This window comes from Adelges cooleyi, unplaced genomic scaffold (genome assembly GCF_023614345.1).
Source record: "Adelges cooleyi isolate 19-005CV unplaced genomic scaffold, UGA_ACOO_1.1 ACOO_flye_CR_arks_rails_tigmint_CR_PRNA_651, whole genome shotgun sequence".
NCBI classification, from domain to species: domain Eukaryota; kingdom Metazoa; phylum Arthropoda; class Insecta; order Hemiptera; family Adelgidae; genus Adelges; species Adelges cooleyi.
The window spans coordinates 6,614,109-6,630,938 of NW_026096352.1; the positions used below are offsets into that span (position 1 = coordinate 6,614,109).

The 16,830-nt window shown below is 33.0% G+C and overlaps 1 protein-coding gene across 3 annotated transcripts; it reads right to left on the bottom strand.

The window, feature by feature from the left end:
- Positions 1-2,795: 2,795 nt before the first annotated feature.
- Positions 2,796-16,610, bottom strand: LOC126844485 (zinc finger protein 205-like). 3 transcript variants are annotated; one of them, XM_050582725.1, is made up of 6 exons: positions 14,740-14,950; positions 11,705-11,788; positions 10,671-11,192; positions 9,413-9,567; positions 6,750-6,900; positions 2,796-4,609 (listed from the first exon to the last, which is right to left on the bottom strand). In XM_050582725.1, exons 3-6 carry the CDS (start codon positions 11,131-11,133, stop codon positions 4,344-4,346), a joined length of 1,035 nt encoding a protein of 344 aa, XP_050438682.1. In that variant the 5' UTR covers positions 11,134-11,192; positions 11,705-11,788; positions 14,740-14,950; the 3' UTR covers positions 2,796-4,343. The 3 variants fall into 3 exon arrangements, with proteins under 3 accessions (XP_050438682.1, XP_050438683.1, XP_050438680.1); XM_050582726.1 differs by lacking the exons at positions 11,705-11,788; positions 14,740-14,950 and adding an exon at positions 16,498-16,610; XM_050582723.1 differs by lacking the exon at positions 11,705-11,788.
- Between the last annotated feature and the right edge of the window lie 220 nt (positions 16,611-16,830).

Sequence of the window (16,830 nt, forward strand, 5' to 3'; positions counted from 1 at the left end):
ATAATTATTAAATAAATACTATGTATGTGGAATATTTTTGAAGAGAGGAGGGTCAGATACAACCCTTGATACTTTCTGGTTACGAAACTAGTTATGGCTGTACTATTAGGTTAGTACAATACAAAAACTTAAACAGTCTAATTATTTATTTTTTATCAAAAAGATGTGACAGTTTTGCTTTTTTAATATTTAACTAGTTTTTAAAGATTTTTTTTTTGGTTGAACGCAGAACTGCATATACGCTTTTCAAAAAAAAAAATGTCTCGCGTAGACAAACTTTTATTTTTTTTATATTCCAATACAAATTTAATATTAAACCCTACACTAGCGCAATTATACATTGAATTTTTTTAAATCATATAGTTCAAGAGAAAAATGATTTAGAAATATTACCAAGAACCGCATTCGATGAGTTGGACTTTTATTTAGCTTTTACTGTATAACAGTTAATACAGTACACAATACAGTTGTTTTTGAAATATAACGTCTCTCGTTTTAAAGTCAATCATAAAGTACCTACACGCATAGACTTTGTTGCGAGGAAGCAGGAGCTGATTACTTTCAATATTGCATTTAATTAAATCAGGTCGTGACTCCGGCTCGATAACATCTGTTAACACGTCATGCTCGGGACATGACTTTACACCGGCTATAGCGCATTGAAGTCGGAGACGACCTTAAGACCCGGTTTGGCCGTCTCTTCTGTTATTAGATAAAATATAAGCAGCCGTTATTTCGTGATGTATAGTTAAAAACATATAGGCGGTCGGCGGATAAGCGTAATTTTTTTTTTTTAAATAAAAGTAGTTTGGTCGGCCAGATTTCCAAAGTCAGTGACCCATCTGTGATTTCGATAGACGACGGGTGTTGTCTGGCGCTACGGTACTTATGTATATATACCTTAACGCGTGCGACCCCGTTGATTTTTTTTTATATAAAAAAAAAATGCGTTAGATCTTAAATGCGTATCTGTATGTGTGTGTGTGTGTATGTGAGGATAAGTCGGTTAAGTGCTACTAATGATGAGGGTTTGTTGTATGTGTAAAAAAACACACACACACACGCACATATACCTACGGCCAGGTGAATGCCATCTGTCGAGGAAAGGCACGTGCTCCACGCTAACGTATATCCCACATGACACTCGTTCGACCAGTTCACTTGCGGGTTCATCATTGCTGTAAAGTCATTATTACTGTGTTTTTTTCCCCTTTTTTGTAAGTCAACTGGGTAACAGCCGGCTCTCACCATACCTGTACTTCTATAGTATGTGTCGATATACATGTAATACAAAAAGCGTTGAGTACATCCCGCACAAATAGTGTTATTATACAGGAATAATATGATTTGCCGATATAAAAAATACACCGTTAATTTCGCTTTCTCCCGTGCAAAGGGTGTGTAAACCAGCTTTCCGTATACTCGACGGTCTGGTGTAAATTATAACCGCGAGTAGAGAAAAAAAGATATGTATATAATATACAATATGACAGTAGGGAAGCTACAGGAAATGTATCCCGTAAAGCCTTTTTCTTCGCGTGTCTTGAAGGAGTCGCCAAGACTTGTTTTTACTTTCTATTAAACGCATACAACGTTGGTCAAATTTTGTGTACAACTAGTATACCCTATGTGAGTGCTATTATCTAGTCGAAGGAATAATAATAGTGTACAAGTAAATGTATTATTTTGGGGGCCAAAATAATACATTTTAAACACATTACATAGAGTTCAATAGAGGGCAGCGCGTGTATTCGTACACACTACACAGTAACTGAGAACACGCCCAACGTCAATGCAATAATTAACATTGATGAAAATATATTACAGACTACAATTTAGACGTTATATATAATATGATAATAAGCATAGGCTCAACGGGCCATTCAAAACACGAGTGGGTCTCGGGTGACGGCCTTAAAACCGTTATCGATATTGTTATTCCTTCTACGATCATAGATCATAATATATAACCTCTTAAAATCATCAAATTCTACCTAACATATCCAATATTTAATATTCAATATTTAAATGCATTTTAAATAATTTTTTATTTGATTTACACAATATAATTTTTCTCTCGAAAAGTTGTGTAAATAATGTAAAAAAATAAATTTATATATAAGAGCCGTGAAGTTAATTATTAATTTCTCCGGAGATAAACCGAATTGAACAAGCATTTAAACTAAATTATAATCACCGAAATCTATTTTAAAATTTTGTTTCTAGGATTTAGTCACTCCTAGTTTAACAATATTTCAGTTATCATTAAAGTTGACAAAGTGCACTATCCAGTTTCATATAAATGTGATACAAACGTCTTGTCTCGTAATCATTTTTTTTTTTAGCGATATTTATTTATCGGCGTGCATGATGTTACCATTATACACCTGGCGCCCTTGGTCGTTTTGGTGCGCTTAAAGGCGCAGGTGACTTTGTTGGCCGCCACAGCGACAGGTGTCGTTACGGGCAAGTGTGTGTGGCTTCGTAAAGCCAAGACGGAGGCATAGTAACGTGTATAATATAATGTACAACGAACGCAGTTGTTGTAGGTATATAAAAAAATTACAAACGTCTGTTATGTAATTACTAAAATTGAAAAACGGTCTTCTTTGGAAAACGTAAAATAAGAAAACCTTCATCTATTTGTGGTTTTTCTTCAATCGGGAGAGTGTACAATGGAGTAAATTATACAGGTATACAGTTAATACGGTTAAAAAGAAACAATACTAAATGATTAAAGACTTATCAATTTTTATTTTATTTCCATTTATACATATTTCAGTTTTGTTCTTCGAGTCATTTCTATTAGCGTAAATATACAATTAAAATAAAAATGCTTACATGATTTAATAAGTATATTTATTTTATTTTTAAGAAGGAAAAAGTAAGATAGGTGTAGGTGTAAATGTGTATGTGTTAATATATGTGCGTCATTTTAAGACAACGTTCGTGCAAGGTGTGCACGTTGGTCACGTGTGAAAAACATAATAGTAATTATTACTAACCGTACGTATTCTTTGGTGGTTGTATGTACATAGTAAAAATACTAAAAATAATTAAACTAAAACTAATAATTATATTATATAATATTAATCAAGTATAGGTTCAACTCGTTTCCGAAACGCGTTAAATATTTTGAAATAATAATAATAGTAATAATAATAAATAAATAAATAAATAGGTAAGTAGTCTACAAAACGCCGTTTCTGGATTTATAGACTACTTAGGTATAATTAATTTTAGTAAAAAGGAACTATGTGAGACTTAAGTTTTTTACTTAACTAAAAATAATTCTATAAATTATATATAACACTTTTGGTAGTGGTCCTCTATATAATAATAATAGAAATAATTAAATGACTTTTCAGTCAACTCTAAACGCAAAACACAATCGGCATACACTTACATGTTTTTTATAATGTCGTTTCGTTTTATCAATAAATAAAATGGTACTTGACTATAAAAAAAACTAAAGACATTTGGCTCTATTATTTGACTATAAAAGAAAAACTGTTTAATTAGAAAAAACGGTCGTTCAGGTAAACATTAACGATATTATTAATTCGTATTTTATTAATTCGACAATGCGCAGTAAAATTAATTTTTTTTAAGATGCCAAAATTAAATTCCATTTTATAATAGCTTTATACGATGTTACGCACATGACGTCACCTACATTTAAAAAATAATGCTTTTGTTGAGTATACAAAATATATAACCGCATCGGTTTGAAAATTATATAATAACAACGTATATTTTTTTCAGGACAGGTGTAAAATAACAACAAAATCGAATTAACATAATGTTCTATAAATATCTTACATGTTTACAATACGGAAACGAGGGGAAATAAATTATCAATTTTAAACGAAGATTACCGCTATGTAGTATAATTATGTATCAATTGATTTATTTTTGGTAAGCGTGGACGGACTAGATTGGACAACTGTCGCGATTCAGGTTTTTGTTCGTTTTTCCCACAAACGAGGTTTACATAGACTTTTGATACAATACCGGTGACTATGTCATATTTTTAGGTTAGCCGGCATGTAACTCAACAGGCAAAGGGGAAAAAAATCATAAAGTGTCTAAGACTGAACTTTGCTAGCGCCGCCTAGCTGTCTCTCATCCGTGTTCCCAGTGATTGAATATTTTTATAATATACAACATATTCGTACTATATGCGACGTTCTCTCTCTTTTTCACATTCTCCTTTTATTTCTATGTGATTACTGAAATGTTAGCCGTAAGGTCGGGAGCTATTGTTGGAACATGTTTAGGACTTGAAGGGAAAGGCGGGTAAAAAGTAAAAACCTAGGCCGGGTTAGAGCAGAACGCCTGTATTAGCTGCTGCTGTTATCGGTGCAAGGCTGATGCTGCTGGTGGTCGACAACGGCGGCTGTAGTGCTGGTGATATGACACTGTTGAGCTGGAGACCCGGGGTGTTGGCTCTCCCTATGCCGGCGCAAGTCCACCTTCCTCTGGAATGCTTTGTCGCACAGCCCGCAGGGAAACGGCTTGTAACCCGAGTGTTTACGAAGGTGAGTGATCAGGTTAGACGACTGGCTAAACGCTTTGTAACACACCACGCACTTATGAGGTTTCTCGCCTGCAAAAACAAACGACGCCATTGAAATATAATTTTGTATTTATATATAAACACTTTTAATAATGAACAATGTATTTATGTATGTGAAGGCAAGATCGCCCAACGGAGAAAAATACATTTTCACAATAAATAATAGTATAATACGACTGCGCTTTATAAACTATCAGTTTCTTAAACGTGCATTTGTATTGTAAAATGCTTTGAAGTAAAGACAAATCCGCCAGTGAGTGTTTAATAGATATAAAATGTTTTTTCCTTCTTACAATAATTACACTACCAATTTTAGGGATTTAAATAGCCAGAATGATGGTCCCGCTAGATGTTCACTTGTCTTCTCTCTCGACGAGTCACCCATTATTGTACCGAACACTCGGCAACTAGCAATACATAAGCTTTAAGTCACGCAAACATAAGGCATACGGTTGTATTTAAAAAGAGAATCAGCGATCGGTTTTGTATAGGTATAACGATTGTAACCGATTAAGAAATATGTTAACAGATTTGCATTAAAAGTGTTTTTTTTTTAATTAATTTAAAACTTTTTTTAGGTACGATTCATACCACAGAGATTCCATTGTCGAAGTAAACATAATTTATTTTACGTATATTATATAATGTATACAGATACATAAACTTATGTATCTGATTATTCACAAGTCGTCGACAAATGTGATCGAAAATCATTGTATTCATACATATTATATAATATGTAGGTACTAACATTAGTTTCTGACAAAAAAATACATCTCATAAATCGTATAGGTCACAACAATTATTCAACACAAATATTGAACACTGGTGGTTTGTATTGTTTGAGAAGATGATGACACGGGAGTCGATGAATTATTGAGTTCTAAACTCGTGTTTTCGTCAAGTAAAATAGTATTGTTTGTTTACACACGTTCTAGTTCAAATGGGCATACATTACGTTTACGGTAATGATTTATACATTATTATCTACTATTGAAATTGTAGCATATTAAATTATATACAAAAATATAAGTATTAACGGGGCCCCGTGTATATTTGTTATTCAAAACTTTTTCCCGATAAAAAAAAAAATCAACCTTTATACTAAATATTGGCGCGACAGATAAATTAATTTCCTTACAATTTATCAAAAACCCGAACCCCCCCCGTAGGTTCGTTAAAATAAATATTGACAAGTCGAATATTATATTGTATAGGCACGTATATTATAGTGTGTACACAAGGTTTCGCATCACTTGTGTTAATGGCTCCCTTTCTATGTCCGGCCCGTCGAATAAGAAATGTCGTGCATTATTTATAGCCATCCGTTACTCTATAGGTGTACACACACAATTATTATTATATTATAACGCTGCACTCTTACCCCTATTCCGCCGCCCCCCGCGTGCCTACAACCTTCCCCCGGGAGTGTGTGGAATCTCCAGCGAACCGTTAAGGCACACTTATTCGTTTACCTAACCGCCTGTTTTTTTTTTCACTTTTTTTTTTTATCGTGTGCGTGTGACCGTCGCCGGCACACGCCACACTCCCAAAACCTCTCGAGGGTAACACGCCTCGTGCCGCAGTTCAAAGGCGAATATTATTTTGGAGGATCCAATCTGAAATAATGTGATTTAAGCGGCACAGTCAACAATAACAGTCTACCTTACTCGGATTCCAAAATTTAATTAAATTAAGGTGTTATCGTTAACTCGATATCGGATTTTTATTTATGTACCTATGTACCTATTTAGGTACCATAGTACCTAAACGCACGAGTCTTAGTAAGCTCCTTTGACGCACACCATACAGACTTCAGGATTATCAGACAACAGTCGCTATCATTCCTACGCTAATTGATAAAGTAACAATTTACAACAGTGATGAATTCCAGAAAAAAAGTTAGGGCGAAACTCTATATCCGGGCACTAAATTTAAGGTTGACCACAAGCGCTGTTGTTTTTAAACACCTAATTTTTTTGGGGGATTATACCAAACTTTTATTTAACTTAATTTGTATAATTTAACGAATTGTTACAATTAACCATAATAACAAAATTCAAGTTCTGTTATAAGTGAATAATTATTAAATAGAGAAAACTGTAATATGTGCTTTTAAACGGTTCTCCGTCGATATTGTAATACAATTATGTTTGTACGACCAATTTACCTGTGTGGATATATGTGTGCTTCTTCATGTCGGACTTCTGGTGAAACCTCTTGCCGCAGAACTGACACGGGTACGGTCTGGTGTCCGAGTGGATCAACAGATGCGTAGACAGCGTGGAAGACCTCTTGAACGTTTTGCCGCACAATTTGCACTGCAAAGCAAAAGAAAAGCGTCGGTTTAGCAAACAAACAAAACACAGATCATTTAAGACGAAATCATATGCAAGGAACTATAGGAAGCTTAACGGCCAAACAGCAATGCGTTTAAATATTTCTTTTTGGTCGAAATTTCCTCTAACTAACGGCTCTCTAAGCTCTCTCGTGTAATTCTAACTACATTTCTAAACAAGCTTCTGATTTAACCGTTTTGGATTACGTATACATGTTTATCAGTTTATAATAATATATACAATACTGTTACTTAGTAGCGTGACCGTACTAATATAATATACATCATGTCGCTTGTGTTTTAAACACTGTAGTCCGTGCATGGAAGCGGTTATTATTAGTTTTGTGGCTTACACCAACACATCCACATGACATCAGAAAATTAAAAATCGTTCGGAGGCGCGCAGTTTAAACAAAAATAATATTAACGAACACCCGCATGCCATTAATCCGAGTTGTCGTTAAAACGACATATGTAATATAGTGTACATATATTTTTTTTACACACAATTGTATCTTAATGGGTTAGGCGCGAAGCCGTTTCCGTAATGATATACTGTACGTATATATTATTATTATAATATTGTAATGTGTCTTATCGAAAACGCACGGCAGAAAATTAAAACGGGTAATTTTATTGCTCTCGCATAATACACTATCTCATCAAATAGTCGACACGTGAAGACAAAATAATATACATGTTTTCGTTTACTTCATACCATACCGCCATTTTTAGATCCGATTTCTTGGGCATACATGTAACTGCATAAATGCAGCGATAGACACACACGCAACATTAGTGGCTTCAGTTTTTTTAATTTTCACTATGATTTCACTACGCTGCGTATCGTCAAAAAAATTTGATTGAGCAGGTATTTTTTTTTTTTTTTTGTATCGCGCACGATATTTTTAATTATATTATTAGTGTCACATATCAAATGTCATTTAGTTAATTAACCCACACGCAGTGTCAAATAATAATTATCAATGTTATTGTCGCTCCGCGGTGACGACATCGTCGGCCGATGGTTTAAATTTTATTTTATTTTTTTTTGATTGCCAATTAACGCGCGAAGTGCGTATCCACGTTTAACGACCAATAAGTCGTTTTACTGTGTCAGTTTTTTTTCGAAATGAATAATAGTAAAACAAAAATAAAACAACATTTTTATGACTTTTCGATAAGAGATAATCTAATGCAAACGTTAACAAAAAACCCACCACGCAACTACCGTGTGTAATATTATACATATTTTACCTACATAAATAACATACACATAATATGTATATTGTAGCTAAAACCGAATTAAAACCAAACCGCTATCTTTGTCGCTCACAACATGTCACGGAACGCGTATATGTAATCGGTAGTAATATTTTTCGCCGTGCTACATTTAAACAACTGTAATATCATACTATACAAGCACCGCATTTCCAATGAATTTTGAAAAGTATAACCAGATAAAGTACACGGATGTGAATATTAGACGATAAACAATTGAGAACGGAAGTAGATGAAATAGATACGAAGAAACGGTCCTCGGTTGAGTGGAAGTGAAAAGGTGATAAATATCATTATGCAAATATGGTTTGTTAAGTTGCACCAATAGTAGGTAAAATGAAAAATAATAGATTGAAATGGGTTGAGCGTGTTAAAAAAAGAAAAGGAAATGAAATAACAAGAAACAGTAGTATAGACTATAGAGGGATTGGAGGTAGACCAAATAAACAGTGGTTGTATTTTTTATTATTTAATGAATTACATAATGACCTGTAATGGGAGTGTGTGGAATAGACGGAAGAGCAAAGATTTGGCTGACCGAGTCTATTCATATAGGCCAAGACAACAAACACTAAAAAATCAACGCATTTTTATTTTTGTATAATTATGAAGTTCTAACGCCAACAACTGTTTGAATATTTACGACAATCAAAATGCGGTGGAAAATTAATGTACATAAACGGGACACAGCCAACGATGGTGTCATAACAAAATTATTATTAATATATTTAACCACTTTTGTTGGTTCGTGGGAAAATAGTCGAACGACCTATGTTTAATGGCATAATTATAACTACTTTAGTTAAACCAAAGGCGCAAGCCTAAAAAACAGATAACAATTTATAGTTGATAGTTTTCATGTGATCAATTATTGAAAATCTGGTATCGTAGTTATTAAAAAATATTAAAAATATTGTATACATGTATAATATGCAAACGTTGGACGGTTCGCTTATTCGACTAAAACAAAAAATGTTTACGCCGTTGCGTTGGTAACTACTTAATCTAATATCTAGAACTAAGATAATATGTTTCATGAAAAAGTGAGCTTTAAGAGCGTTAAAATATACACATCAAAAGTGTAACGTAAAGAGTTGCGTGTAAAAATAATAGTGCAGAGCGAATTACTTAGACAAGTGATGTGCGTGTGCGTGTATTTAGGCGTTATATAGGGTGCTCGAAACGTGTGGTACACTTCTGGTGAGCGGTCTAACCTGGAAAGACCTTTCTACGCCCAACGCGTTGTCGGTCAAACTTTTTGACTGCATCGGCAAGGGAGATTTTTCTTTTTCGCAAAGGCTGCCGGGAGACCAGATCTCTTGACTCCTCTTTTTCATGCACAAGTTCAACGGTGATTCCGACACATCATCTGTAATCAGTTTTATTATCACAATTAACATACTATCATTTACCGGTTTACCAAATATCATGTATGTATGATTATTTATTGTTACATCTTTGGCTGTACAATTAAAAAAAATCTATGAAAAATTAACCTGCCAAAGTCTTATTCTTATACTGATCTCAAAAAATACTTTTGTAGTTTTTAGTCCTAAGCCCCACAAATTATTCTTAAACAACAAAATATTGGTTTTTACTTCCACACACTGACGAGGCTGAGGATGTTTATGCCCTTTCAATTGCCTATGTTATTATATACCCTACATAATACATTTTATTTATCATAATATGTTAATTAATTAGAAAGTGAGTAAATTTAATTTAGGATATAATGTGATGATTTGTATGGAGTTTATTTTAAAAGTCACAAATATCCTTCATAGTTTGGCATGATAAAAATATTGTATTTTGTCAGAAATGTGGTTTTTTAAAATATTAAGTATACGTATTTACACTAGTGACCCATAATCATAAATTTAACTACAGATTTAGTATATTTTTTTTTAATTTGATAATAGCCACTGTAGATCTATTTATTTTATTCCTTTACATTTTTTTTTAAATCAGTTGATACTGACCAAAGATGAAAAGTCCCTTCGAAATAAATCTAAAATTATTCATTCAAAATGGGTTTTGACCGGGCAACATTTTTAGAAAAAGTTATTCTGGATTGCATGAATTTTCATTAAAGGTCTAAAGAACTCATACACATTTAGTGGTTCTTCATTAAACTTCATTTAATGTCCCACGGTTGGTCCATTTAATTTAAATGAAGCATTAAATGTCTAAATTGTTTGTGCAATCCTCTTCTTCTGGTCTTGGCAGATTCATTCCGCCCCCTCATCCATTACAAAATCCTTGGTACAGCACTACTCACGCAAATTAAATTTGCAACAAACTAAATTTCCACTTCATAATCCCCGTTTCCTCCTTTGTTTACTCTCCGGCTAAATTCCTCCTAATTTTATTGTAATCAGCATAACTAACTAAACAGAATATACGGAACGCACCTATATCATAATACTCCTACTTATTTCTGTAAGAAAAAATGGCAACTTGTAAATGACTTACCGAACTTTGCTTTTTCTGGCGTCTGGCCGGCGTCCACACTTGCCCGGTCAGGAGAAAACTGTAAGGATTGTTCTACTTTGACCGCGGTGGTAGTCATCGAAAATGACGGAGGGGTAGTGGAGGAAGCGGCGGCTGCAGCAGCTGCGGCGGCCGCGGCCGCTGCTATCATGTGGCCTCCACAACTGGACAACGGCGAGTACGGCATCATCAGCGGCCATAGATACGGCGAAACGGGTACGAGGCCGTTGATGAAACTGCCGTAAGGCGAAAGGTGACCTACACCGGTAGCCGACATGGACAACGGCAGATCAGCCGCCACGCTATCCGTGTGCCGGAAAGGGTAGAAGGCGCTGTTCCGATGCGACCACCGGACGCTAGTGCCTGCCGTCGGTGACATGGACGGCTGGTGGTGCTGGTTGTGCTGTGGGGACGGCGTCGTGCTTGTTGAACGTCCCAACTTCATCGGCAGTCTCCGATCCTTGGATGACTGCTGGGGCGACGAGCTCGAATGGTAATCAACATCTACACAAATATAACATTTTTACTGTTTTGTATATTGTACTACCTAGATTTATATGACTAAATCAATGACATTATTATTATATCTAAAACTATACAGTTCAGAATATAATCATAATATGCCATATAGCTCATATTTTGTAATATATTTGCTTACATAATAATGTTCGATAAAAAAAAAAAAAAAAATTTAACTATCAGAGTACACTATCAATTACATTAGGAAGATTTGTCGATCCGAAAGGTTGTAACGAATTTGTCTTTATTTTACTACTACAATTATTGAGCATTTACTTGATCAAGTAAAAGTCAAATCTGAGATCAAAAGGACGCTATTGCTTTAAACTGAATTTGTAGACTTACATGATTTTTAACCTTAACCCATAGGCGTAATCTCGGGAATGCAAACATAGTGCATTTGCACCTCCTAAAACTTTGTTAATTTAATAAACTTCTCCCACCTCCCTTCAAAATACTAACTAACTATTAAGTGTCATATTTATACTGTTTAATACCTGTTTATATTCAGCAAAAATCAAAGTCCTTGATCCAAGTTTTCACGTTATTTTTTTAATTCAATTTGTCAGTATAGACTACTGCTGTTTACAAAATTAATTTAACTTAATTTTTCATTTCCAATAAAAAATATATTTAAATTATATACTTATAGCATAACTGTTTATGATATAAACTCGATTGCAAACCATAACACATTTTTATTATATTATCAGAAACTTGGAAAACTATTTCCTATTTAATTAAATGTTTTTTTCTTTTATACAATTTATATATTTTTAAATATTAATAATGATGCACGCATAACATAAATAAACGAAACATGTATAATATTATTGATTAATCAATGATGTTACATATATTTTTTAATGTGGCTGATAAGGTAAATAAAGACTTACTCACAAGTGCAGCGAGCTGCTTTGTGAGGTATTATCAAAATTACAAATCGGGCTTGCACCCCTTGAACTTTAACAAGATTATTCATATATTATGACCTAATCCAAGGGAATAAAAAGATGTTTGAAGATTTTCTTGAAACTTTTATACTTATAAAATAATATTGATTATATTTAAAATAATCAATATTCGAAGAAGTATGCTAAAACGAACTCTAAAGCAACTATTAAAGGATCTGGGTGTTTACCAAGGGCTCTGTATAATTATCATTATATAAGTATACGGTATGCATAGTGAAGAATATAGATTTTGAAATATTAACTAATTGCCTATTGCCGTGACATCGAGACTAAGCATATACCACCCCTAATATACACACTAGTATTGATTTCTTTAATTATTATTATGGGTCAGGTCATCGGTCAGGTGAATAATTTATCATTCCGAGGCAACGACGACGCATCGACAAATTGAAAATTTGTACCGTGTTACTGAATAATTGTATTCTTCTACTAAACAAAATGGGTTGTTGCATTTTTTCAAGACCCTAAACGGTAAAAAAAACTGCTACAACGTTGCGCTCTAGAAATATTATTTATTCACTTTTTACTGATTAGTGATCCAACCAGTCATAACTTCCTAACTTCTCTACATAAGTACATAAAAGTCACCTAACCCGGGGTTTGAGCTCAAAACCTGTCGCAATATAGTATATATATTTTTTTTTATTTCAAAATATTGAATTAAAAAATGTCTGGAATTACTAAACATCAATCTGATATAATCATTTAAGAGTTGTATAAAAAATCAACTTGCAACAATCTACAATATGTCTTAATATACGATGTAGGCGAAATGAATACTTGTTGTAAGTATATCTGTATATGGTACTTACTACGCATATAGAAATTAATGTTTATTTTTTAATAAACATTTGAATGGAAACAACCGTAATCGTCTCAATCTAACCGACGGCCAAAAACAGTGTATCATCGGATTAGAGAGTTCTCAATCTTAATCAGGAGCGTTTAAATTAAATTTCATATGAACTGAGATACATTTTTGTTAAAACTAATATATTCCTAAATACAAGGTGAGGTTTAATAAGCAATTCAATTTTTTCTTTACATAGTGTTTTTATGCAATGTGATCTAAATTTTTCACCATTTTTTTTTGTTTTTACCCCCTTCCTAACTTGGTATTGCGTGATCACCCTGTATAATATAAAATGTATGATTTCAATATATATAAAAATTATCAAAAACTTGTTCATTAGTCTACTAAATTAATCAATAATTTACGACAACATGTATTTAGAACTAACACACTTAGACTTGTCAATAAAACAAAGCAGTTATAGATTAAGTGTTATAACTTTAGAAATATCCGAAATATATTTCTATATTGTTAGTAAGTGCGTTAATTGGAATTTATAGAGATAAAATAGTCTTAAAATTATTGCAATTGTAGGTATATAACCGAATGATCAAAATCATGGAAAACATATATTAACTGTAGAAAAAAAACAATTTGCTACAAAAAAAATTCTAAGCGCGGCGATTTAGTATGAGAGATTTAAATGCGCTGTTTGTAGTACTATACAATTAAGTCTATGCTTCTTTTTTAACTATTAACTTATACAAAATCTAACCGTAACTTTAAAACTGTTATTATTAAAAGATAATATTATTTTAATGATTTCCTTTTTTATTTTTGAATAAGCTTTATAATTTCGTGCTGATTGTGAGTAGTTAATAGGTATAATTTATCTGCTTTCAGAGTAATGGCATAACTAGAAACTAAAGCACTCAGGAACAAGACCTTTTTTGCGCCCTATATTACATGTTAACTTAAATAGTGAACCATAAAAAAATGACCTAAAATGGAATGCCCCCCTGCATCCACGTTGTAATTTGTTTAAAATAATAAATCAGTAAACAAGTTAAATTTACGATATTTTTATTTAATATTTGAAATTATTTTCTAAAATATAGGCGTTGTAGATAACGGCAGTTCCTTACAAAAGTAATATGTATAAATAGGTAAATACTCTATGCATTATATTATATTTATTTACTCCTTCACTGAATATTGTAAATCGAATGGTAATGAATTGGCATGCCAATGAAAACTATCATCCCATTTTTTTAGTTATAAACCTAACACACATATCTTGTTAAGTTAGGTTAAGCTAATAAATTTTCTACAAAATAGTTGATTATAAATTACTAACGTCGTACACGGAAAAAAACATTTAGTCGCGTTTACAAAGAAATTTGTTGAACAGCAACATTTTATAGTCAACCCGGCCGGACATTAAAGTAAGTTAAGTAGATTAAAGTTGACTCGATTAAATGTTTAATTGAAAAACGATGGTTTATAAGTAATTAATTGTCAATTGATTGTTTATAGATGATGAAAATGCATAGCTTGTCGTAAATAACAGTACACTGGTAGAATATAAAATTAATAATAATTAATACATATAAATAGAACAAATAAATATAAAATAGTCCACATAAACTGTTAAATACAAAAACCTACGTTAGTAACAGTGGCAATAATCTCATATTTGTGTTACTATTTTTTTTTTTTGTGTAGTGACACCTAATATTAAAAATAAAACTGTATGACTCACCTATATGTAATAGAAACAGACAAAGTGGAGTACATTGGCGTAGGTTGAAAAATTCTAATCTGAAAACCTCTGAACAAATCGGCAGTTCAGAAAACACAAAAATCCGTATCGTTTACTCCGTCTTACAGTAGTATGTTGTATTACAATTATTATTATGACAAATTTGACGGTAACCGTCTATACCGAGTGCAAGTCAGTGAAGCGGTCGCGGCTTCGGGGTAAACACTGATGCGGGCAAACGGCCTGCCCAATGCTCGGCAGGACGCTCCTCCCGTCGGGCCGGCACAGATCGTCTGCCATTGGCTACAGGCCGACAGAAAAGGGGACAGGTGAGGGGACACACACTAACACGTCCCACCCTTCGACAGCACTGATGGTTAATACATATTATTATTATTATGTGAATAAAATATGATTATTATTGTAATATTATATTATAATAATAAAGTATCAACCGTATCGTATTGGTGCATATATTAAACACCTATGTTTAAGTATTTAGAAGTACAACTAATAGTCGCGATGGCAAAACATAATACAGTAGCAATAACGGAGTACCTACCTATAAAGTGTTAAGGACCTTCCGAAGAAAGCGGCTACCTCTCTCCCCCTCCCCTCGTATCGCCCGTAATGTCCGTCTTTTAAAAACCTACGAATTTCGGTGTTATACATACCGCCGATAAACTAGCACGTGCCAAAATGAGAAACAATGCGGGTGATCGGCCGGGAAAATTGAAAACCCACAGCAGACGGCCCACTGTTTTATTTTAACTGTTTTGGTTGTGTAAGCATACGAGTTCCCATTCAAAACATTAATATTTAGGCTATCTACGCTGTATATTAACATAAGCGCCACTAGACCTACATTTTAGGGTGTGCTAAAATTATTTATACCAGACTAAACATAATTCTTATCTTCAAACCATTAGATGTAAAATAAAATATTCAAAAACAACAATATTCTAAAATAAAACATTTTAAGAGTATGTACATCATTAAAATTGTATGATGGGGTAGCTTCTAGGGGGATAAGTCCCCCTATAAGCTCCTTAGTTGCGCCTAGGTGTATATATTTTATTATTATATTATACACTATGATATGTACATTTATTATGTCAAAACAAGTCGCCCTAAACTAACCTCAGCTAATCCCAATTTCCAACACACTCGATTTCACTAAATTTAGATCCGCTAACTGCAAATATTATATAAATTTAAAAAATAGTCCCAGTCATGTTGAAGAAAAAAAATCTTCAAATAGGTAAGATTAGCATGTCTATTCTGTAGTCGCCGAGTGGCCATAATCACTTGTCTAGTTTTAGATAAATAAATTGAAGGTTTAGAAGATTTTTTTTCTGAATCCAAATCAATTAAAATCTTATTTTCGCCCAAATTTGACTTGACCGGTTATGGTCGCCCACTGCAGATTTTTTATGTAAGATTAGGTATAGCACATACAATTAAAGTATTAGTTGGAATGTTATTTGCTTGGACATATTTAGAAAACTGCATAATCTTTATTCGAAATGTATCATTGAAAATACCTACTAACGCCGTTTATGTACATAATATTATCGCCCTCAACATGACAGGTAAATTCACACGCGAGAGAAAAGATAGTTTCAAGTAATTATTATAATTATCCCTAAAGTTGTCCCATTATGAATTTATCTAATATTGCCCAGAGATGAAATGAGTTTATTTTTAATAATGGAAAAAAACCAAGAGCCTTATAATAAAAAAAACGTTTTTAATTACCTTATATACCTATTACTTATTCAAACAGTGTTGTGTTGTACATTTACAATCAGCAGAATTATACGCACTGCTATACTAGATTAACACTTAATAATATTATATTGAAACGTCACATAAAAATTGAACTGACATATTATATTATTATGATAGCACAGCATTATAGTTAACGCGTTTACTAATCGCTGTTCTTATATTTGTTCACTTGAGCACATATTGTACTTTTTAATAATAGACTTAAACCCGCCTAATCAGAACCATATCAACCATTAAAAGTTGGTTATTATTCTATTTATATAATTTGATTCCGTTTAGCGTCCTAAACCTGTATACACA